At 41.0% G+C, this 26,433-nt stretch overlaps 1 protein-coding gene across 1 annotated transcript; it reads left to right on the top strand.

Moving 5' to 3' along the window:
• The first annotated feature begins 618 nt into the window (after positions 1-618).
• On the top strand, positions 619-24,258 carry FRMD7 (FERM domain containing 7). Its single transcript, XM_075835961.1, has 12 exons — positions 619-698; positions 9,053-9,157; positions 10,186-10,228; positions 13,496-13,574; positions 14,303-14,400; positions 15,059-15,173; positions 16,326-16,473; positions 18,323-18,418; positions 19,372-19,535; positions 20,854-20,922; positions 20,997-21,072; positions 22,059-24,258. Exons 1-12 carry the CDS (start codon positions 642-644, stop codon positions 23,157-23,159), a joined length of 2,151 nt encoding a protein of 716 aa, XP_075692076.1. The 5' UTR covers positions 619-641; the 3' UTR covers positions 23,160-24,258.
• The last annotated feature ends 2,175 nt before the right edge of the window (positions 24,259-26,433 follow it).

The raw sequence follows: 26,433 nt of genomic DNA on the forward strand, positions 1-26,433 counted from the left end.
CAAGGTTCCCGTCTCATAGGCTGTAGGATTAGCTATCTGAGGAGGCCTGCAGAGCAGCCGTGTCCATCATGGGAGCAGGGCTAGGTAAGTACAAGTTTGTTTTATTTGTTTGGGGGGCACTAGCTACAGGAGGCACTGTGACATTATCGACAGCCAGGTGTGTGGCACTATTTGCAGGGGGTTTGTGGTACTATCGATAAAGGGGAACTGTAGGGCACTATTTACAAGGGGCATTGTCTGGCACTATCTACAGGGGGCACTGTGGCACTATCTGAAAGGAGAATTAATGTACAGGGGGCACAGCTCAGCAACTATCTACAAAGGACACTGTGTGGCGCTGTATAGAGGGGGAACTGTGTGGTACTCTATAAGGGGCATTGTGTGGCACTATCTACATGGGGCAGATAAGCATCTACTATAAAGTAAAATGAAAAATGCTAGACTATCTACATGTCTATATCTACAGTTCAATGAATTTAAGTAATACGTGTAACTTGCAAATGCTTTTCTATATACAGGGAATCTAAATCCTAAGCGAGATGCTTCAGTGGGAGCTGGGCTAGATAAGCCTGTGACATTACATATTCTTCCAACCAGCCGCACTTCTTGGAAGCAGGTCATTCTCCGTCTTACACCCGAGGATGCTGCACTTTAAAGTCCAATTCCTTGATGACTCTCAGAAGACCTTTGTTGTGGATGTAAGTACATTACTTACTATATTATATAGCATATCTTATAGGACAAGGAATGAGAGCTATGAATGAATTACATGTTATAATGGATGGAGCTGTTCTGTGATCTCGTATGGAGCATATAGATTATTGCTCATTTCCATAGACCTGTAGCTATTAATACTGCAGACATTCATCACTGTTATGTCTAAGACATTCTAGAAGCATATAATCCATTGCAAAACCTGTCTAATTATTACCAGATCAACATGATAATGCGAATCTTCTTAATAGTTTGTTCATGTAACGCAGCTGCCTTACAAAGTCAAATTGACCTAAAAAATTTTTAAATCGGCTGAAAAAAAATACTGCTGATTGTCAATAAATATAACTATAATATAGATTTATAAAAGACATGGATGTTAGACAAAATTAATACATCCGCCTGGCTCTCTGTTTTACTTCTTGAGATACAGATGTAGCAGAGCTGAATTTGTATGTAACTCTTTTGGGCCATATTACTTCTATATAATGATAACTCTAATATAATTTGGCGGGTTTGACGACAATAAGCTATGCCGAATAAGTAATAAAAACCAGCTCTGCTTCGTCTGTGAAAATGGTTTTCATTTTGATGTATTAATAACACAACAACACAAATGTGTAAGACTATAGAAATAATTTGGCACAACTTATTGTGATGTGTTAGGCAAATGTATACCATTTTCTGTTTACGTCTGTGTTTTTTATAGCGTGTAGATTTAGTGTATACTCATACGTCGGTATATTTTTCTGTCCGTTTTTTACCTTTAAAAAATATATACTTTTTTTTTTAAAGTGAACACTGATTTAAAAAATAAACAAAAAAAACCTGATAGATTTACTGAATGCAAACAGATACAAACGTATAGCATTACGTTTGCATAAGTAATCCATTGAGATCAATGCTAAGAAAAACGTTACGTTGCGTATACCTTTTTCTTAAGTACAGAATTGAGTAGCAGACTACGCTTTTCAGTTCCTTTCAAAAAACAGTATCCCAACGTAAATCATGACCAACATAGACCAAACTGATGCTATTTTGTTCTATGTTTGACCCATTATAGTCTATGTTTACGCCGAGCTATACGTTTCAATAAGTTTTTAGTGTTTAAAAAAGTATACGCTCGCCGGATAGCACAAATGCAATGTGAATGTGGCCTTACCTGTGGTTTTAAATAGGACTGCAGGTTAAATGATCCATTCAGCTCTACTAAATCTGTAGCACACAAGTTAACTAGGGAATAAATGAGTGTATGGGAGAATAATTAGATTTGACTCTCATTCTAATATTTGTAATAAATGAATAATCAGTTTGATAGAAATGTGGCACTTTCTATATTCACACACTCACGCGCTCACACATACTCACGCGCTCACACATACTCACGCGCTCACACACACTCACGCGCTTACACACACTCACGCGCTTACACACACTCACGCGCTTACACACACTCACGCGCTTACACACACTCACGCGCTTACACACACTCACGGGCTTACACACACTCACGGGCTTACACACACTCACGGGCTTACACACACTCACGGGCTTACACACACTCACGGGCTTACACACACTCACGGGCTTACACACACTCACGGGCTTACACACACTCACGGGCTTACACACACTCACGCGCTTACACACACTCACGCGCTTACACACACTCACGCGCTTACACACACTCACGGGCTTACACACACTCACGGGCTTACACACACTCACGGGCTTACACACACTCATGCGCTTACACACTCTCACGTGCTTACACACACTCACAAACGTGCTTTTATACACACACACACACACACACACACACACACACACACACACACACTTATATTTCTATACCATACAGACCTATATTCAGTTGCTTTGAAATCAAGCCAGACAAGCTATTGGTGGAATATGTTATTGTAGCTAATGGCTCCATTAGAGCTTATGCGTGTGGATTATTCTTCCATAGAATGAACACATCTGACCCTTCACTTGAAGGCATTTCATCCATTTGGTGAAAGATACTAGATAGAATGAATAGATCATATGAATTCAGGGTAGATAAAAGGGAGAATTGCTCAAGGCAACATCAGCGGTAAACACCGGATTTTCACATGAAGAAATCCACCTGTCCATTCACTGTATAAAGATACAAATGTGCAGTTAGCACACAGGAACTCATGTATGAACAACGCTATAAGGGGTTAATGAATGACAACAGACTTATAACATCATCCTCAAGATATAGAAGTCTGTCTCATGAAGGATACGTAGCAAATCCAGTTTCAGTAGATGAAGATGAGCTTCTGGGCTGTTCACAGTTGACTTCTTTTCTGTCACGTTTCCGTAGCTTTTTCATAGTCGGAATAGCATTGAATCCTGCGATTTTCGATCCAGTAAAAACAGAAAGCTTATGGACCCGTGATAAGTCGGGATGGGGGAGGGGAACAAATCCTCATGAATCATGTCAGATCATAAGGGACCTGTCATATCCACTCTAGTGTGAACAGAGCCTGTATGGTTTCATATGACGACGCCATAGACATTCTCTGTGCCACTGTGTGGTCCCTCCTTATGGAGCTTTGTAAACTCTTGCCTTATCTGTACAGCACTGTCCCTAGAGCCGCGATCCCCCAGATCTTTCGGAAATCCGATTGCTTTAGTACATTGTCTTGCAAACCTTTAGCACATCAGGTAGTTATTTCAATTAACTATCTTGTAGAACCCCTTTAAAGATTTTCAGGTTTAGACTTGTTTGACCTGGTATGGAAATGAGTACATGTACACAGCATCTAAGCATTGAAAAAAAATTCCCCAGGCACTTACTGCTGCTACATCGACGCACGTTATGCTTGGAAGTGTCTTTCTAGATTATGTAGAACTATAGCCTGCATCGGCTCACAACAAAATTTGGCATTAATTGTGCTTCTATATTGCATTTCCAATATTTATGGTAATATTATTTAATAATATGACATCTCATTGGGCGTATGCTTTGACAGTGAATACTAGCCTTAAAAGCAATTTACACCTTTGTACTGAATTTTTTTTTAAATGGTTTCTTTCTTAAATGCAAAATGAAACTACTTTTTAAATAGTTTTTATTACAAACTTCCTTCCATTTTGCTATGTTACTCCTTTACCTAGCTGGTTGTCCTGCAAATTCTAACATAAATCCAACAGCACACTGCTCCTATCAGGGGCTGACGTCATCTGCTCTCTCCGCATGGCAGATCAGAGTGTGGAGAGGGGGAAAAGCATCCAAGTCTTCACCTGGGGGCAGATCACACAGCCTGTCAGTATAAGGGTATGTTCACACGCAGTGTTTTCAGACGTAATTCGGGCGTTTTACGCCTCGAATTACGCCTGAAAAAACGCCCCTAATACGCCTACAAACATCTGGCCATTGCTTTCAATGGGTTTTACGATATTCTGTTCTCACGAGGTGTAATTTTACGCGTCGCTGCCAAAAGACGTCGCGTAAAATCACGGCTCGTCAGAAGAAGTGCAGGACACTTCTTGGGACGTTTTTGGAGCCGTTTTTCATAGACTCTATTGAAAACCGCTCCAAAAACAGCCGTAAAAAATGCAGCGGAAAACGCAGCGAAAAACGTCTGAAAATCAGGAGCTGTTTTCCCTTGAAAACAGCTCCGTATTTTCAGACGTTTTTTGTTAAGCGTGTGAACATACCCTAAGAGTGAAGATAGGGAGGAAAGCAGAGGGGGAATTAAACAGGCTAACAGTGTAAATAGAAAGCAGTAGAGGAATAAATTTGTGCTGATATGATAGCTAGTGAAAGTGCAGCATCCTGGAGTCGCATGTACTACTGGGAGGGACACATCCACAGGAGAAAAGTCTGAAACTAGGAGCACATTGCAAACTGCATATCAGAGGGTCTGAAATTGATGGAAGGAATTAGGATTTTAGCTCCAGGTAACCACTAACATATTTAAAATATTTTTTTTCCATGTCAAAGGTGTCCATTGCCTTTAAGACAGGTGATTTGCCCCATTGCTGTCTCACTGTGGTACCAACAATGTCAACTAAAAACCTAATTTAAAAAGTTTTAAAATGCGTCGTACGATCCCCTCTTTCTTGCTGGGCCTTACAGCATCAATAGATATTAAACATTTTCCAGCTGGCTTTGGGATTTTCTGCTGGATCTTCCCACAATCAAATGTCTTTGGGGCTGCCTAACCTTCACCTGACAGCGGACTTTTGGTAGGGGGAAGACCAAATTGATTTGTCTGATTTTACCTGTCCAGTTGTATTGTTTGCCTGTGATAAATAGTGTCAGAGGTGTTTGGAAGCTCCTCTTTTTTTCACCTCCATGGTATTGTCTATCATAAGATTTTTCACCTTGCTCTTGTTCTACTTCTTTAGGCAGTTGTCTGTCATATGGAACGTGATCTGTCCCATTATCGGAAGTTTATTTTATGTGCAATCTATGACACATCATTCACTAACTTTGAAACATAATTATTTAACCAGCACTCCACATACCACTCAGTACTCTTCTGTGATCTCTCATAACATGGAACTACATTGCACATACATACGTATTGAATGGAGACTACTGCACAAACTATAAAGCAGCAGGTCCTCCGTCAGGGATGTATTCGCAGTACTGCCTTCAGTGCTCCCCCACAAATAAAGGTGCCCACGTGCCGCCTGGTTATAATGCTGACCACCACAATGAGTGTAGATTATTATTTATTAATAATTTGTAGGGATCTGTCTGCCAAATACCTCCTCTCCCTACAGAGCCCATGTTGGGGCAGGTTGTTTCTCTCCCCCATCAACTTGTGTCTTGCCCCTCCCCCTTAAAAAGGACCTGGCACCTACTGTCTCCTACCTGCCCCTTTCACAGAGCCTCTGACATCTTGTGTCTTCCCCATTTTGGATGCTGGGCCTCTAAAGTTAAAGTAAACCTCCAGCTCCGGTTCCTTAGACTTAAACACTTTTTAAAACCTAGGGACTTACAGATAATATCTTAAGCCCATTTCTGGAAATCCCCCATTAGGCTGTACATCAAACATAGACAATATAGATAATTTCTAATATAATTTGTATATAAATTCCTCCATTTTTCAGACCCCTACTTGTACCTATTTTATGGTTAAAGCTGAAAAGTTGTCCTGGTCGAGTAATGATTTGCCCGATAACTGTACTCATGACCGGGAAACTCCTGGATGTAGGCAATAATGTTACATGCAATAATGTTCCTATTCAATAGCCACAAGCAGAGATCTTGAAAATCTTCTCCTTACACAATGCATAAAAGCGTTATCTCTGAAACTGGAAAACTGCCTTGAAGAAAAGACCAAAATCCTAAAAAGATTGGAAAAGCCAGATTGGCTCTACTTGTTTTGCTCATCAAAGTTAAAAACTTCCCATGTAGCCATTATTAGGTGTGGCAATTTTTGTGCTTTACAACTGCCTTTAAAATAGTAGAGCTGAACTAATGTCACCTATAGAGATATTAGAGATACATGTTTGTGGGGTCATTGTACTGTTAAATGGGTTTTCAGTCTTTTTGGGTTTTTTTAAATGCAGATCTCTGTTGGCAATGTCTTCATTTTGCCAAGATACCCGCAGAACGAAGCACATGAAATGTTTTATTGAAGAGCATTTTAATTGTTTTAATTACATGAGGCCTTCTTAACTTAGACAGGAACTAGCATGACTGTGCACTACAAGCTACCATTAGACTGTCACTGGAGAAGGCTGAACACAAGAGCACAGTAATTTTATCCAACAGCTCTTGATTTTTGGAACTTGTTATGCTTATTATTCCAACAAACAGCTCAGCTCCTCATCCCGATGTATTCTACCCATCCTAGGAGACAATAGAATTAAAGCGTTCATTCATCACATGCTAATTCCAGAATTGCTTCAAATTAGCATTATACCAGCTCTGTTTCTTTTATCTGTCTATTATTTGCAACTAATGTTACCAAAAGCATTTAATAGAGTTCTGAAACTGAGAAGATGCTGGATGTGTATATAAAAGCAGACTTGTAAGAGCCTCCAGCATGTCCTATTTCATCCAGTGTTCACTGCTATGACTTAAGGCCCCATGCACACGAACGTGCTTTTGCAGCCGCAATTCCCCCGAAAATCCACGGGAGAATTGCGGCACCATTCATTCCTATGGGGACATGCACACGACCGTAGTTTTTACGGTCTGTGCATGGCCCGGGAGCCCGCACCGCAGAAAGAACGGACATTCTTATTACGGCCGTCTTCTGCGGTCCGGGCTCATTGAAAATAATGGCCGCGACCATGTGCATTGCCCACGATTTGCGGGCGGCTTGCGGCTGACAGTCCGCTGCCGGCCGACCCGAAAATCAGGGCCGTGCACATGGCTAAGGTCGTGTGCATGAGGCCTTAAAGTGCACTTCCGATTTTAAAACAATTTTCCATAAATAAATAGTACAAGTGAAGATAAGAAACTTTGTAATACATTTTATTACAGAAAAATGCCTCCTTCTCCACTTATCACCCCCCCCCCCCACACACACACACACACACACACACCTCCTTAAATGCTAACTCACTCAGAATTCACTCATAGAATTCGTAGAGCAGAGAGGAGACCCATTTACTGCTTCACTAAGATCAGGTTACAGCTGCCCATGGAAGTTTATGGAGAGGAGAGGGGAGGAGAGAGCAGCTACAGAGTGAGAAACAGAGACAACAGAGATGCTGCTACAGCTTCTAGTAAGTGTTTTACTGTCTCGGTACTGCTATATAATCTCCTCCATGCTACTTCTGAGTATGTGGGAGAGATAATGATATCCTGATCTCTTAGTGGAGAGGCATTTTTCTCTGACAAGATATATTACAAAGTTTCTTGTCTTCACTTGTACTTTTGTTTTCTGGAAAGTTGTTTGATAATCAAATGTAAACTTTAAATAAAGTTTAATAAAAAGTACATTTAATCAGGTTCATTGTAACTGTGGGTGTATACTCCTCCTTCTCAGACACTAATTTGGAAATTGTTTTAATTTCTTTATGAACCACCATCACTTATACATTGAACTTTAATGTTTCTAGTTGGGCATGTAATCTCTGTCACTTAAAACTTGTCCGTGTGCTGTGCGTAGAAATCACTCACAGCACACAGACCCATTGATTTCAATGGGGCTGTTCACACATTCAGGAGTTTTCATGCAGCGAGAGCCCGTTGCATGAAACTCACTGCATGTCCTATATTGGTGCGTTTTCACGCACCTACGCACCCATTGAAGTCAATGGGAGCGTGAAAACCACGCACAGCACACGGATGCACATCCGTTTGCTCTGCGTAATTTGCGCATCATTTCCATTGAAAAAAAAAATGCGTGAAAAACACATGCCACTCGCAAAGCACAGATGCAATAACGCAACGCACACGGACCAGATTTAAGCATGTTTTTTTATACACGTAAATCTGTCATGCCTGTGTGAATGTAGCCTAATGATAACTGATCCATTTTAAATATGATATATATGTTTGCCCATAATATGAGAAGACCATTAGATAAATAATTTTTTTGACCTCAGTAGATCCCTAAGGATCTTGGGCCTGGTGACTTGCACCCCCAATCAGACAAACTGGCCTGAGGCTGGCATCACCAGTTGGCAAACCTGGGAGATCTTGGGCCCATTGGGCTTGAAGGCCCAATAGTGATCTAGGTAAACATGCTCTACACTAGCTAAGTGTACAGTATTCGGAAGGCCTACAACTAGAGCCTGCCCCATCTACAACCTTAATTGTTTACCGTATGCTTTAACATGCAAGACATTTAATAATGAACAACAAAGTGGTATTTTACAATTAGTCTTTATCAGTGGCGTACATAAAAGAGCGGAGGTCCCATATCAGAGATCAAACTGGGCCTCCCATCATGGTGTTGTTTTGCCACCCAGAAGGGCCTGGTGTTTGTGTCTCCCTTCATGCTTTTTGCATGACCCTGGGTCCATTCTTTATCACCCGGTTTGTCAACAATTCAGTTCCTCTGGAGAGTAGACATCTGCACAGGTACTCACCACCCAATAGTAAATGTGATGGAACCCACCAGAGCCCACTCTCCAAAGGCCCGATAGCAACCACATGGTCTGCCTTTATGATTTGTACACGTTTAGTCTTTTCTAAAAGTAAATGTTTCTCTTTAGTAAGACGTTTTGCTTGAAGAATCATCTAATCGATCTGCTTCACTAGAGACCAAGCATGCACAAGATGTAGAAGTGTATTTATGGAACTACGAATGGAAAAATTGATAAGTAAAATGAAGGAAGTAATGCAAACAGCTGACAGAATACTTTAGTGATTGTTTTAATTTTTTGTTTGCAGCAAAAAGCTCCTGGCAAAGAATTGTTCAATATGAGTTGCAGTCATTTGAACCTGACCGAGAAAGAATACTTTGGTTTGGAATTCAAGAATAACACAGGCTACCAGGTAAGTAAAAAATCTTTAATGTTTGTCGTTGGTGTTCTTTTATTGATTTTAAGGAACATTATATATAGATACATATGCCATAAGGATCGTATTCATGTATACAATTCTCAAATTTTAGATGTTCGGTACAGTCGCAGAAACAGCATGTGCTTTACCCTATATATGTGATGTGAAAGAAAAATAATGTGTACAAAGACACTGCATAGGGTACCAGGATAAGCTGCATCATGTTCACACGGGGATTCTGCTCTTTCAGGGAGCTACAGTATCGCTAGTAGATAGCAGAGCAGATACCTCCTTGCTCTGCTATAGTGTTCAGTTGTATTTGCGTCCTAAAGACGTAGATCCTATTGAATAGGGCGACGCTACCGCTGTAGGAGTCACAGCGGCTGCTAACGGCGCCACCGGGCCATGGGTGTGGGGCCGTTCCGATGGGCGGTACGGGCACCCACATGCCCGGTGTCACCGCTAGCAGCCGATGTGGCTGCTACAGCGGTAGCGACGCCACTGAGAGAAGAAGCGTCCGAGAGGAAAGGCAGCTGCTGAATCGCCGGGCCCGGGCACTTCTGTAACACAAGCAGGGGAGCCAGCATTCGGCCTTGTGCAATGGCACAGGTCACACACCCGTAAGGCCGGCCCTGATCAGAGCTCTGTCGTCTAATAAACCCAGCACCTGTGTGTTCATCACATGACCATGGACAGGATTTTATCCCCTGGAATTAAACAACGAATGTCCCTACTGAATAACAGCAAGCAGAGATCTTGAAAACCTTGAGCATTTAATACTCAAAGTATATTGGAAAATTGTAGACCTTTGATTATACAAAAAATACCATTAATTTGCAGAAAACGGAGGACACCTTTAACTTATCTTCATGCCTGAGGAAGCAACTTCCTGCCCTACAAGCTTACAGTTCTGTTATACTTTAGCCGATTTTCGTACCATTTGTACCATGAGTTACACAGTATATGCAAAATACATGTATTAATCCGACAGGGCCTGAAACAGTGTATTTTTGACATTGCAGGTTTGGCTGTCACTCCTGAAACCCATAACTAAGCAGGTGAAAAGTAAGTACTAGAACTGCACTGCACATATTTGGTAACACTGTAAGAACACAATTCTAAATAGTTTGTATGTTTTATCTTTTACTTAAAGGTTATCCCAATCTCCTAGCGTTTTTTCATCTAAAAAAAAAAATGCTGATCAGTGGGGGTCCAACTGCTGAGATTCCCAGTCCCCCAGCAACAAGACGGTGACTAGGAGACCAAATGAAGCAGAAGCCGGGCATTCGCGGTGCTGCTCAATTCAAAGTATATTGGGCTGAAGAAAATAGCGAGCACAGCAGGTCGAACCCCCACTGATTTAGAATTTTTCACCTATTCAGTGGATAGGTGAAAAACTCTGGAGGCCAGAAAACCCATTTAAGACAAATATCCAGCGACCGCAATGTAGCCAGGAAGGTGTTTTCTGCTTATGTGACCTAAAGGTTTTTTAACACCGTCGACAAGAGACCATTTTTATGACCCCGCATAAAAGATATGATCAGCCAACAAACAAGCGTATGCTTGTTTCTCGTTGAACGCTGTCCTGTTTACATAGGGCAATGATTGGGAACGTGCGTTCATACGAGCGCTCGTTTGCCCAATCATTGGCCTGTAAAAAGGTTTTAAGGCTCTGCTTACACCATGTCTGGACCATACATAAAGAAATAAATAACATGTACTGCAATCCATTTGGTGGAACCACAAAAAACAAACAAACAAGCCATACATTTGCTATATTTTCCAGAGGCACACCGGGGGGGCGGGGGTTCTTTGTACCTGGAAATGCCTTCTCCGTCTTCATAGTGCTCACTGAGCTAACTTAGCCCTGCAGCCACAGACATAAACAATATAATTCTGTCTGCCAGCAACCACCACTAGGTGGAAGCTTTTGGGGCTTACTGTATACAGATCTATACAGCTCCCATTGAGTTCAATACTAATCTGTATACTGCTGGCGCCTCCTAGTGGTACCTTCAGGTAGCCAGGATTTTATCATTTAACTCTATGGCTTGGAAGATTGGGGACTCTGTTTTTTTTTTTTTATAAATTATGAAACAAATCAGCTCAGAATTTTGGACCTATTCACGGGGAAGAAAACTAAATCATTAACCTAGAAAACCATAGATGTACCCATTCACCCCTTCATCACCCTACATCAGACATAATATTATTAGTCCCTTCCCTTTCTTAGACCACCGGATATAGTATTTAAAGCATCAGATATATTAGTTGTTAATCTCTAAAACCACTCTAGACCTTCAGGCATATTGGGTAATAATTAATTATTACGATAACTAACCCATAAATCACCCTATACATTAACTTGTATTTAGAAAGTTGCTAAAGTGAGTATAATTGGTGGGAAAGGAGGTGCAATAGGCACCAATTCATGTGGAAATCCTTCTCTAAAAAAAACCTTTTCATATAGATCCAAAACGGAAATGTATGCAAATGCACGCCAGACGTTTAGAGCTATCTGCCCGTTAATTTACGCTAAATGTCATTCTAATGTAAACTTATATATGACAAAAATACATTCTTTTGGCATATGTTGGCCCTATATAAATATTTGGGGTAATTACTGAATATGGTTGTATACAGACCTGGTGTGAACATGACCTGACCATGTGACAAGGGTGCTGCATTCCCATATGTATTTGCTTTTAAAATTATTTTTATCTTTTTGGTTTTTCACCAGCCAAGAAGATATTGCAGATGGATGTGTTACTTTTTTTTTAAAATTTATTGTCAAAATATTTTCTATTGGAGATTTGAATGATACATTGTTTGCAATATTGCAACAAAAATGGGGGGGGGGGGGAATGGAAAGAGTTTAATCTGATTGTGTATCCATTGCATACAGATAAAGAGCTAGTATGTGATTAGAAAAACTTAGCCGCTATCTTCCAGAAACTACGCCACTCTTGTCTATAGGCTGTGTCTGGTATTGCAGCTCAACCTTCAGGCGAATGGCGCTGAGCTGCTATACCATACAACCCCTTTATTTATTTATATATATATATATATATATATATACACACAGTTGAGTCACATTATTATGACCACCTCCTACTTTCGACATCGGCAGCGTGTAGCTCATGAAGGAAGTGGTGTCTCGTGCGCTGGCTTGGTGGGTATAGAAGGTGTGTGATAGGCTGTCCGAACATATCACTCGTCGTTTCTATGGGTAAAAGGGGCAATTTATCAGAGTTGCAAAAAGGGCTGATTATTAACTTTCGGGCCAAGGGTGCCAGTATTTCTTAAACAGCGCCGTTTGTGAACTTATCGCGTGCTGCTGTGGTGAAAGTGTATTGTGAGTGGACAAATGGCACCATTGGGAATAACCGACGTGGAAACTGCAGAGAACCCCGTGCCATTGATGTGTGAGGTGAACGTCGGCTACGAAGGTGTGCAAGGGCCGAATGACACGCTATAGTGGAGCAGAACAACGTGAAAATCCACCAGGGGGCTACCAGACGTGTGTCTAAAACAAGAGTTCAGCGAACCCGACTGCGTATGGTTACTGCTCATATGCTAACAAAGGTGCATCGGAAAAAAAGGCTTCAATTTGCACGGCAGTATCGGATTTGGACCACCGATGATTGCTAAAGAGTTGCCTCCTCCGATGAGTCACATTTTCTGCTTCATCGAACGGATGGATGTTGGCGTGTCAGGTGAGTAACATCAGGGAACAAACACCCTGCAACCATTGCTGGAAGAACACAAGCTGGCGGCGGCAGCGTTATGGTCTGGGGAATTTTTTCATGGAATTTTCTGGGCCCACTCATCCATGTGGAAGGCGCTCTGAACCGATTTGGGTATGAATCCATCGTTGCAGATCACGTCCACCCATACATGCTGTTTGTCTTCCCTGGGGCAGATGGAATCTTCCAGCAAGAAAATGCGGCATGTCACACGGCTAGAAATGTCCGACAGTGGTTGAAAGAGCACGACCAAGACTTCCGAGTACTTCCCTGGCCCCCTAATTTACCAGACTTTAACCCAATTGAGCATCTGTGGGACCATCTCGATCGTCTTGTTCGCTCTATGGATCCTCCCCCACGCACCCTCCAGAAAATGTGGGATGCACTGCAGTCAGCACGGCCCCAGATACTGGAGACAACCCACCAGCACCTTATTGAGTCACTCCCCGCCCATCTAGCTGCTGTCCATGCTGCACACAGCGGTTACTCTGGATATTAGCTGGTGGATATAATAACGTGACTCCACTGTGTATGCGTATGTGTGTGTGTATTTCTCTCTGTAAGTATATCATTTTTTTGTTTTAAGATCCTAAAGAAACCATTTTCAAATTCATGTTGAAATTCTTCCCAGTGGACCCCGGGCAGCTGCGGGGAGAGTTGACAAGGTAATCGTTCCTTCTATCTGTGCCATCCTGCCATGTGTAATTCCTATTAATGTAATATATGCTGCCACTGATGGACAACATACCCTGAAATAAGTAACGTTTTGTGAAGACATGTCTAAAGTACAGGCAGCATGGTGACTCAGTCGTTAGAACTGGTGACCTGCAACATTGGGGTCTTGGGTTTGAATTTGACCAAGTTTATTTTTTTCATAATAGAGTATTTAAAAGTATTAGGCTTTGTTCACACTAGCATTGTGGCTGCCATTTTGACAGGATCCATGACTGATATGATGGATTCATTATGATCGGTATCTCCAATCCCCATTTATTTTCACCAGATAGAATAGTGCAGTATCCTACGCTATTCACACTGTTAAAGAGCAATGAAAACCTGACGGGGAAAAAACTGAAGTGTGAACAGAGCATTAGGAAACAGCCTCAAAAGCTCATATCAGATACATCAGATACATTGTTATTAGTCTATCCCCTCATGTAGCTACTGTTCAGTCTATCAACAGGATATATAGCTGTGGCTGTCCAGCTGAAGTGAAATTACAACTCTCAGCATGCACTCAGGACATGCTGGGGGATGCAGCTGACCATCTGCTGGAGAGACCTGGGAATTGGGGTTTTGTAGCTTTTAGCTGCCCTGATGCATGTGAATATATAAGTGGATTGCCCATAATGCAATATTGCCGTATTTCTAGTGAAAGTACCTCCATTTTCAGGTATCTGTTCGCTCTGCAAATGAAAAAGGATTTGGCATCTGGGAAATTATCTTGTAATGACAACAGTGGTGCCTTAATGACTTCTTACATACTTCAGGGTAAGTAAATTAATATGTCTTTGTATAGCAAAACCAAACATGAATAGCAATTTTCTTCTGTCAAATTATAAAAGAAGACGACATGACAAGTGGCGCACTGCTATGGGACCAGTGGTAGGAGGGGGCCCAGCAGTGAACTGCTTCTCCTATTTGCCACTTTCATAGTTGGCTACCTGCAGCTGCCACTAGAGGGAGCTCACTGCATACAGATTTATAAAGCTCCCATTCAGTTCAATAATAGTTGTATAAAATCATATGCTGTTAATCCCCTCCTGCCATTTGTTAACATTTAGACCAGCATCCGGATTCAGCTATTGGGCTGGTGGAACAAAACTGTGGACACCGTCCAGTGGATCTATCCCTGTTGTTCTACCATTGATGGCATACTCACCTGGTGGGGGGAATCCACCACAATTGGGTCACTGTATAACACTTTGAGTGCTGAGCTTCAATTGCAGATTTTTGTTTATAATGGGAAGTCTGTGATGTATTGAATAAACTATATTTAGACTAATATTGGGCCTTTAATAACCATGTTATAATCCTATAAAGTAAGCCATACATAACCTGGACCAGCATTGGCCATTCGCTATGATAGTTTTTCAATTTTGTGGAGAGTTAAATAAAAAAATCTTGTTTTTTTTTTTTTTTTCTGTAGCTGAGTTGGGAGATTATGAGGAGGAGATGGCCAAAAAACACTTGGAACAAAATCAGTATTTACCTAATCAGGAATATCTGGACAACAAGATCCTCAAGTATTACCAGCGGCATGTGTAAGTAACCTTATTAAAGGGGCCTGTTAGATGCATTATTTATTTTACTGAAAAAAATAAAATCTAAATATCATATAAGACACATGAATTAATCAAGATAAAATGTTATCAGTCATCTATCAAACCTCTTCCCTCCAAGATTTGGAGTTGGAGTAGATGCATGTAATGGACCATTGTCTTGTATAAATTACATGGTCCTGAATATTGCTGATAACTTTTTGAAGTAAAGGTGCCCATACACATTAGACAGATCATTAGATTGTTGGCTGATCTGTCTAATGTGTATGGGCACCTTTAGGCCCTGTTCACACAGAGTTTTTTGCAGGCAGAAAATTATGTCTGGAAAAATTAGCTCCGTTTTTTTTTTAAAGTGGTTTTGCACCACACGCGTTTTTTGACACGTTTTTATGCTGCAAATTTTGACGCGTCTTTTTTAGGCTTTTTTTTAGCTACCTCTTCAACAGAAAAATGGTATAACCGCCAGTGTTTTTTGCAAAAAACACATTTATTTCCGTCTCCCATTGATTTCAATGGGGTTTTTGAGGCGGAAAACGCTTCAAGATAGGGCATGTCGCTTCTTTTTCCCCGCAAGCGTTTTTTTTTTGCTCGCGGTAAATCAATGGGAGTCAATTTCGGACATTTTTTGCCACGGTTTTTGCCCCGGGTTCCGTGTGAATAGGGCCTTATGGGGGTCTCCCGACTCTTCCCTAATTGCAGATGTCCTCTTCATGTTGTAGGTCTACAGAGTGTACCACATTCATTAATATTAGGGTAAACCCATGGAGCAGCCCTGACATGGTCGTGACGCAGCCAACAACCGCGCCGGCACAAAGTCCGGCGTGGCTGTCAAATACCCTGTGGCTGCGCGTTAATGCAGGAAAAATGTCCCTTTATCTGAAAAATCGTAGGCCCCTTAATACAATCTTTTTCACGTAAAGGACCGTTTTACCTGCAATACCGCGCAGCTATTAACAGGGTATTTGACAGCCGTGCAGAACATAATGCCAGCGTGGTTGCTGGCCGCGTCGCAACCATGTCAGGGCCGCTCCGTGTGGCCTTACCCTTAGTCAGGCGTCTTCTCAAAACTTGTATAAACTTTTTCAAAAGTTAAATTAAATTTTGAACTCAATAAGAAAACTTTTTGTATTACAGGGGAAAATCTCCAGCAGAATCAGATATGCAGCTACTGGATATAGCGCGAAAGTTGGACACGTATGGAATACGACCTCATCAAGCCATTGATGGAGAGGATATGCAAATAAACCTCGCGGTGGCTCATATGGGTGTTCTGGTTTTACGGGTCAGTGATGAAAAAGAAATAAAATGTCAAGTCCAATGTTAAGCAGTAATGACAAAGAACATCTCACTTTTATGTCAAAGTTTTTCTGTTTAGATTCCAAAAATTCCATGGAAGCGCTGACCCATCTCTATATGGGATTCCATAGTATTAATCTTTGTGCTCAGAAAGCTAGCTTCTTGTGTGTCTCCAGTGACCCCGTGCTTGTACTATAGCATTAGATTCCCTATTGTAATTGTTTAAACAAGAAGAACTTAGAGTCTATTCACATTGTATACGCCAAACATGTCCATAAGGTCCCATTCACCCAACGGATGCAAAAAAAAAAAAAAAAGGTTTCCCTTTGGGATCCATGGGGTCGATATACATTAGCATACATTTTTATTTTTTTTCAACTATATGAAATGGCATAGTCGACTGCTCTGTTCCATACAGAGGCATCCAAAAAAAAAAAACATACGTACTTTTTTTTTTATGGAAGCCTATAGGCTTTATGCCTATACAGTAGTATACGTTGGAGGCATATGTCGAATCCACCCCTGTATAGCTCTGACCTACAGTGTGAATAGACCCTATGTCTATGCACTAAGCTGGTACAAATGATGCCTTCAGGATACATCAAGTTTTAAAATGTGTTGCTATCAGTTGGGTCTCACTTGCCACATGGGTCTATTTCTTATGGGTTGATTCATAAATGATCTATTATTCAATATTGATGATCTGTCCTGTGCGTTTGATGATGGCTACAATGATCCTGGATGTGCCCAGGTTCTGCCCAGATTCAGAATGTTTTCCTGTGATGGGCCCAAGAAACCCTAGTCCGACGATGGCCATGTCCACTAAAATTCTTGTAGAAGTAAGTGAAAGTTTGTTGTCAGTGGTGGCTTCGTCTTGGACTGGACTGGACTGGACCTAGTGAACACTTTCCTCTGCTAATATCACTGTGGAACTTGCACTTTCAAATATAACTTATTTCGACTGGCGCTGAAGGTGCATGCGGCTATAGACAATATTTACCCACTATGGGAGGCACACACTTCGTTACTGTGTTTACATAATCTCTTACTACGCTGGCACAAACTTAGTTACGTCTCAGGCTAGCGAGATGGCTGGCCTGTCCTGAAGACCGGCAGACGGAGGACCAAGGGAACGCTTTCATGATATAAGGGCTATCTGCTTGGACCTAGTAGGCCTTAAGATGGTGACTGCGTAATTCGAGCTTAGTACTCCCTTAAGATGTTGGCTGCTCTGTCTACTAATGAATTGTCAATTGGTCGTGCTCCACCACCCAGCATCAATGGACGTGGACGCAGACATTTAGGACACAGCTAATTATAGTCGTCGGGATGCAATGATTGTTTTTACTTCCCTGCATTCCGACAACCAATTTTTTTATTGTGTTATTGACATACAGTAGCTCTGTAATGCCTTTTTTGTGCGGGACGTGTTTTTGTGCTTATGGGCACCATATTTGGTACATATGCAGTACGTTATTGTTTTATTTCATATACAGTGAAACCTCTCCAATAGACCATCTCTTTAAGACCACCCACTTTATCCAGACCAGGTATTCGATGACAAATGTCCGTTCCAACATGTACTATGCAAACTGGTCATCTTCTTTGAGAAGTCCACCCCTCTAGGAGACATTTTTTTTCAACATGCTTTTGGGTGGTCCTCTCAGAGTTTTCAATGTACATTTTTTATTTGGGGGAAATAGAGAATAAACTTTTTGCGCCGTTCAAGTGAAAGTACATGTCTATCAGCTGTGATATGCGGATAATTCTAACAATGTGTATTTTGTAGGTAAAAAAAATGTACCCCATTTTTTTTCTACTATTTTTTATTCTAGGGAAACACCAAGATTAATACCTTCAATTGGGCTACTATTCGGAAGCTGAGTTTCAAAAGGAAAAATTTTCTGATTAAACTTCATCCACATATTGAAGTGAGTTAATGTTGGTGCTTGATCCATGTAGGTTTACAAGACATACGTCATATCACTGCTGTCATTCTGTACAGTGCCTTAGAAGCATGACACCAATGATCAGTTTGGTCATTCCTCTTTTTATTTTCTTATGTCACCTATAGGTAAAGGAGTTTTCCCACAATTAACACTTATCACCTATCCACAGGGCTGTATCCGTCAGTCCCATAGGCATTGAATGGAGCTACAGCGCACATGCACGGCCGCCTCTCCATTTAAAATCCTGCTCACTGCAATCGTATAGTGAGGAGGAACGGAGGTCGGGGCCCCCTTACTAGAGGGGGTGGTGTGTGAACACCCAGCGATCATACATTTATCACCTATCCTGTGTTAATTCTGGGAAAACCCCCCTAATGCTGTTTATTCTCTTCAGTTTTGTCTTCATTTTAGCTTTGCTCCATTAGGGTGTTTTCACACAAGCAGGTTTTCTTCCTTTCTTTTTTTATTTTTTATTGCTTTGTCATTATCAAGGCAAATTACCATACTTTTACCTCAATTTTTTTTGCCGCAGTTATGTGGTAATTGCAGGGGAAAAAACCTCTCTACAGAAGCTTCTTGTGTGAATATACACTTAGGGCACAGCTGTGATTAGTGATTACAGCTTAGATTGTCTGTTGTGGGTCTGAGGTAGCCCGAAATCCACCTCCCGTCTCATCAGGGGCTCGGGCTGTTGCTCTATCCCTCCCTGATACTTTACACTGCAACTCATTTTGTTGAGATTGGAAGTTGTGTATGTATAACACAAGGACAAAAAGATAGTTAGTACATTTCATTACAGCAGGAATAGAATGATTATAAACTACAAGCCAATAAAGAAAATGAAGATTATCTGTTCAGTGACCATCTTTGTCTGTGGTCCTATCTTTCTTCTATTTTGATTTTCGAATATACTGACGTAATTTTGTGTTTTGCAGACCTTGTGTAAAGATACCTTAGAGTTCACTATGGTAAGTCGAGATGCCTGTAAAGCATTTTGGAAGACTTGTGTAGAGTATCATGCCTTCTTTCGTCTATCCGAAGAACCCAAATGTAAGCCAAGACCATTCCTATGCAGTAAAGGCTCAAATTTCAGATACAGGTAAAGAAAAAAAAAAGAAAAAGTTCAGTGTGTAGAGTAATCTCAGTTTATTGAGTTATTTTCATTCATTAGATCAGTAACATCCCTACCTGACATAGGGGAGTCCAAGGAGAAGAAGGGTCCCTATAGCAATAAACAAAATGGGGCCGTTAGTGGTACTGATTAATAGTATTTTACTTTTCCATCCTGGAATAAGAGGACAGAGTTTATTGCCCCACCACCCCCTTCTTATCCCTTGTAGGAGTGAAGGTTGGCATGAACCTCCAGCCAGTATCCCTTCACTTGTATGCTAACGTTGTATGCTTCGATTGTAGATAGAGGTGGTCTTATTTACCGGCCGGCTGACCTGGCCGCATGGGCTCCCTTCTGTTGTACTATATATATCTCAAGTATGGTTACGATCATAGACCACTAAAAGCTTTTTTTTATACTCAAGTTGCTTATTGGAGGATTGGCTTAGAAATAGCGGTCTGAAGAAGGAGCATAACATGTAAATCTGTGGATACTAACACCGCCAAGGTCATAAAATCACACATGTCACCTATTGAGGACCATAACCTACATTACTTCTATTTATGGGTGGAAATTTTTGTTCCGGAGAATCTTTTTGGTTGAATCATAAATCCTACCATTCTATAAGCCAGCGTCCACACATCAATGTATTAGAAAATAATAGCAACATGCCTAAACCCAGCATTAGGGTAGCTAACTGCATATGGATTTATTATGGAGTTCAATTAGCTCCCCCTAGTGGTTGATGCAGGCAGGCAGAATTTTATCATGTATCTCTATGGCTGTGTATAGAGATTCAGGAAATTTGGAGCTCAGAAAATTAGGGCTCTGGCGCCTATAAAGAAGTTTGGACCTATTTAGATTAAATACAATTTCCTGTTAGAAAACACTTCTATTTACCCTTACACCATCTCAACCTATTAGGAATATTAGATTTTGTACCAGGGTTACCACCTATCAGTAAATTTCTAGACAGTCCATTTAAAGGTTGGGAATGGGGGGATTTTGCTATGTCCACTGTAGGCATCTTTGAACCCCCCATTAAAAATCCTGCGATAACTCCTGGAGAGGGATACGGTCTTTCAAAGGATTTAGCTCTACTAAACCATAGTTTTCCTGTAATAAATATGGTATAGTATAGGCACAAAAATGCACAATGGCGTACAGCACACTATGGATAGAAATTCTTATATTCACTCAAATGTGACATCCGTCTGGTATCCTATATTAAGTGTAGAATACTGCATTAAATATCATGATCTGTTCAGTTTCACCAAATATAAGTCCTCTTCCTGATTTTACTCAGTGGGAGAACCCAAAAGCAGCTGATTGATTCCTGGACTAAAGGAAAAGCAAAGAATCTTCCATTTGAAAGGTAAATTGCTACATATATAAAATCACAATCGTGTCACTGGATAATAAACATAATGTGCTCTATTGTAATTACAGAAGACACTTACAGGCAAACCTCCACGAAAGACAATGCAGATCATCCCCCGATCTCCTGACCGAAGTGGCAAAACAGGTAAGGCCCCCTTCACATTTTGTTTATGTCCTATGTTTTTGTTTTTTGAAAATCTCTTTTTAGTTGTTTAAGTCACAAAATACAAACTACTGAGATTTGGTAAAAGACAATGAAGAGACAAAAGACAAGACATGAGAATGAACATTTCAAAATCAGTACAGTATATAGGGCTCCATTAGCCTGACAGAGACCACTTTTATTGAGGGATGGAATAGTAGACTACTCTATCTCATCGAGTGCGATCCTGCAAAAAAAAAAAAAAGTATTCTGAGTGGTATATGTTTTCTTTAACATGGGAGCCTATAGGTGACGTATGCCACTGTAGATCCCAGAACACTATACCTAGCCCTATGAAGGGTCTTTACCCAAAATTTTGTTACAAAAATAAGATTTTTAATCTATACAGTGGTGATTTTGTCTGACATGGCGCTTAATAAAATATGTGAAGGAACCACTTATTTCTTTTTGTTCTATACTGTATGGCATGCGTCCGAGGTATACGTTTAAAGTATACATCATGGGCTTTTTAATAGCGTTTCATAACGTATAAGTTAAACAGATACCATTATAGTCTATGGAAGATGGATGCCTTATAGTGGCTTCCGTCATCCATAGACTATAATGGTATCCATTTAACGTATACGTTATGTACAGGGACACAAGAGTTCATGACTTATATATTTAAAGTATACCATTAAACTATATGGTGACCAATGCCATTGTTAAGGCATTCAACATAGCCTACAATTTACGTATATGTTGGAAACGTTTCCCGGCATATACGTCAAACTTAGGCTATTTAACTTGATGTGAACTAGGCTTAATACGTGTCTCTAAAACATATAAAAATCCACGTGCTTATATATTTTCACAATAATTACATTCAGATACTGTCATGGTACAAGCAAAGATCAAACTTTTTACTGCTACCGGTATGTAAAAAGAACACGGAAATGATACTGACTCTATATCTGTTTATCTTCTAGCCCAATGACTTGCGTCTGGTATACACCAGCAGACCATGTTCTAGAAGCGTCAACAGTGTTGGCTGGGACCCACTTGTAGACCGAAATCGAAGGAACTCAGCCATTGAAGTTATTTTTACAACAGAGATGGAGCGGTCTAAACATGATATGGAACAAGTAAATTTGCAACAATCAAAAAGCAGTTCTTCATTCCCTGGGTGTAGCTATAGTGACGTAGCTGGTGGGATGTCTCAACACCGTTCTCACAGGAGACCTTTGTCTTGTTATGAGGAAAGCGAGCATTTCTCTGGGAATCGTAAAAGTTCTTCTGAAGGCAGCATGAGGGAGACAGTTCCCGCATCATCAAGGACATATATTGATATGGGTCCTGGATTGTCTACAGCAGGACACAAGTTCTACAAAGGCCCTCCCAGCATATACTGTTATACAGATGGTATATCACCAATACCAGCTCAGACATCAGCTGTAGTTGAGGAAATCATACGACTTACCAGGCAATCTAAGCTTTTTGCAGGACAATCAGACAGAAGTCCAAGTGCCAGAAGGTTAAAGGAGTATCATCAACCAGTTTATCCTAGGACCAGTTGCAAAAATAGTTCAGGCATTGGATCCCAGGCAGATACTCAAATAACAAGAGTGGAAGATAATCAAGAACCTTCTCCTAAGAGATCTTGGAGTCATTCAGACATGAAGTCAGAAAGTTTTCCCCAGGGTTCGGAATTCAAACCTCTAGGTCATTACCCTATATTAAGCAGAACATCTAGTGTCTCAAAGAACCCATTACCTCATCAGCTTACTCCATTACCACTTCCACCACCACCATTGCCACCACCGCCACCTCCTCCTCCATCAAGTTCAAAGAAAGGTCCACAAGTCACAGAAAGATATGTATACAGTGGGACCGAATCAAGTGACTCTGAATCAGAGATCATAAATCCATATTACTATGCTGTATTTGGGAAAAATGTAAGACATCCCATGGCAAGAGTTAGATTGTCCTCAGGTAGTCTTCAACTGGAAGAGGAGGAAGAGATCCCTTTAAATATCCGTGCATGGGAAAGTAGGAAGCCCAAACAGGAGTGGAAACATTTCCACACTTAAAGGGTATGTCCAACTATGAACACATTTTACAGCTTATATATATCATTTATATAAAAGGTTGAGTAACTTTGTAGATGCATTGCTTTACTTATTTTACAGTCTGTATTATAGTCCATAGCTGCTGGTCGTCATTGGAAACAATTGACAAATTTGGCATCAGACACATTCCTAACATCGCAGCTGATCTCCTATAATCCATTGTTTATTCCTACATCAGATTACTGTAGAGTGTCTGGTGTAAAGATAACCATTCCCAGAACATAAAATATCAGAGAAAGCTCTATACAAACACTGAGCCAGCAAGGGGTGCTAGAAGATTTTAGCTCTGTAGCTAAAATCAGCATCATATGACAGCATCATATGTCAGCATCATACACTTCTATTCACAACGCCCAGCTAGTAAAACAAGTAAACATGCCCAGATGTTACAAACACAATACACGCCCAGTTGGAAATAAAAGAAAACACGCCCAGTTGTCCATTAGAAAGGCTAATTTGCATAAATTGCTCATAACTTGGCCAAAAATGATCGTTTTAAAAAACAAAAACAAACGTTACTGTTATCTACATTGCAGCGCCGATCACATGCAATAGGAGATAGGGATTTCATAATCTGGTGACAGAGCCTCTTTAAGCCACTCTGTACTTTTGGTGCAAAATATTAGTGTAAAAACTATGCAAAACCATGTTAATGGTTTATTTTTAATTTGCTATAATTTTCTTATTTTTTTTTCCGTAAAGGCTCCTTTGATACTTTTCCCATTATCATAGAGTCGTGTTCATGCTCCCTAAGGGTCCAATTTAGGCCACCTCTAATGTTCTTTGCACCACTACAGCGGACACTTGTCATTGCACATAGTGGTCTTACATTTATTTGTGTGGCTAAGATGTTCTTATGTTGATGTGGCTTTAACAGCCATTACCCCCAACTAAAAGGCGTCCACATACTTTTGGCCATGTAGGGTAGAGTTGTTTCTCTACATTGTCACAAAAATGTTGAATCTACTGAAGTGATCAAGCTATGAAAATATGTCTGTTTTCAGAAGGCCAGAAGACGTGGACCGTACCGTGCCGCCCCCCGTCCCTTTAAGTGGGTATTCTCAGAATGAACATTTATCACCTATTCGCAGGATAGGTGAGAAGCGTCTAATCGCTGGGGCTCCACCTATCACTAGAATCGTGGTTCCAAGCCCCCCCCCCTCCTCCTCGCTGCATTACCGCAAGTAAGAACTTTGAATGGAGCGATGGACGAGAATGTGCAGTGCTGCTCCATTCAAAATCTATGTAAATGACAGAAACAGAGGCGTTTAGCGTTCCATTTAATCTAGTCCTCACTGTGTGGGGCAGGTGCAATGAGGAGGAACGGGGGGGGGGGGGGGGGCAGGACTCCTGTTCTAGAAATTGGTCGGGGTTTAAGCGATCAGACACATCACCTATCCTGTGGATAGGTGATAAATGTTGATTCTGGGAGTACCCCTTTAAATGAAGGATGGAAGCTCCTTGGTTAAACCTGATCTGATAGATATGTCTTTCTCCGACCGTACTAACTATATAACAAGTTTATTCGTAAAATACTGATTTTGTAAATAACACTGAAATGCCTAGAACGGACATTGTATATATGATGGTACTGAATAAAAACTAACACAACATGCCGAGATTTTTTCAAATAAAATCACTTATAAATAGGGTTGTCACGATACCAGAATTTGGGCTTCGATACCGACACTTCCTGTAGTATTGCGATACTCGATACCAAAACGATACTTTTGCCAACAATTTAAAAAAAAAATAAATTTAAGTTCTTCCATATTCTGATGTGAGGCGCGTGGTGTGATGATGAATTTTGAATCTCCATGTGCCTTACATTAATAGTAATTAACCCCATCATGTTCCTCAGTCATTATATTAATGTGAGGCACATGGAGGTTCAAAATTCATAATACCTCGTGCCTCACATTAATAAGTGAAAGAAAGCAGTTTTTATTTTATAACAGCGAAAAAATGAATGACGATATAAAAATTTTTACGGTCGCGACGATACCGAATATGTGTATATTTTATGTATTGAGACTTATTTTAATGTTTTTTAGTAAAAAAAAAATATATTTTTATTTTTAACCTTTAATGTACCGGCATATATCTATACTATCAGTATAGTACACAGGCAGTTTTTAGGACATACCGAAGTATGCCCTAACAGGATTATGGTTAGACAGCCCTGGGGTCCTTCAATGGACTCTGGGCTGTCAGACCATATATGGATGGTATGTCCCTCGATCGCGTCACAGGGATTCCCTGTGACTATATCGAAAGGGCACCCCCCTCTCATTTACCCCTTGAATGCTGCGGTCAGCTATGATTGCAGCATTCATGGGAATAACGACGGAGATGAGTAATACAATCATTGCCCAGTTCCTGACAATAAGTGTGTGCGCGCGGTCATTATAAGGTGAAGCTGCACTAATGAGCAGCGATGCAGGCACTGAAGATGGAACATGGGGATATTTTGCAGTGCGCCCGCCATGTTCTGTCTTCAGTGCCGGCAATCAGTGCTGGGCTGGTCTCTTCACATCATGCTGACCGCGCGCGCATTTGTCAGAACTCAGGAGTGAGGCAATGACTGTATCACACAGCCACAGAATCACTCGGACTACATTCGTGTTTTACAACACTAAGCTGTTCGGCCGCACAGCTTAGTATCAAAATACATGAAATAACGGTATTGAACCGTTTAAAGGTGCATGGTATCGAAACAGTATCAAAGTTTCGATGCATCGTGCAACCCTACTTATAATACCACTAGTCGAAAATGAAAATTTTTCTGTCATCCGGCATCTTTATGTACCGTCTCTCTCATAAGCTCAGCAGTTTGTGCTCCATGCTTCTCCTGCCTTACATTTCCAAGTAGCTGTCTGACAGCCAGTTCCTGTCAGCCATCTTGGCACTCGTTGGGCCCATTTCCCTGTAAACTTAGAGACACAATTAACCCCATTAAAAAGACTAGCTGGTAGGCCATGTATTCCTAGCAACTAGTATATCTCAAATTATTGTCCTCCAGTTTAAAGCAGAGTGCTGACAGCAGAGAAGGGTGAAAAGCAGCATGGAATCTCAGGCATTAGAAGGGTACAGGGCCGGAATGGCCATCTGGCAGTTCTGGCAAATGCCAGATGGGCCGATGAACAGTGGGCCACCTGCTGGCCGCCCAAATGATCAGTGTCTCAGGCGGCAGGGTGCTGGATTTCTAAGGGGGCGGCACAGCAGCTAAGAACTG

Source organism: Rhinoderma darwinii, chromosome 8, assembly GCF_050947455.1.
Source record: "Rhinoderma darwinii isolate aRhiDar2 chromosome 8, aRhiDar2.hap1, whole genome shotgun sequence".
NCBI classification, from domain to species: domain Eukaryota; kingdom Metazoa; phylum Chordata; class Amphibia; order Anura; family Rhinodermatidae; genus Rhinoderma; species Rhinoderma darwinii.

Excerpts from the sequence above, each read along its gene's own strand:
- FRMD7 (XM_075835961.1), top strand. The coding sequence starts at position 642 with ATGCTGCACTTTAAAGTCCAATTCCTTGATGACTCTCAGAAGACCTTT. Across the intron at positions 10,229-13,495 it reads CATAACTAAGCAGGTGAAAA|ATCCTAAAGAAACCATTTTC; the intron begins GTAAGTACTAGA and ends TTTTGTTTTAAG. Across the intron at positions 13,575-14,302 it reads CTGCGGGGAGAGTTGACAAG|GTATCTGTTCGCTCTGCAAA; the intron begins GTAATCGTTCCT and ends CTCCATTTTCAG.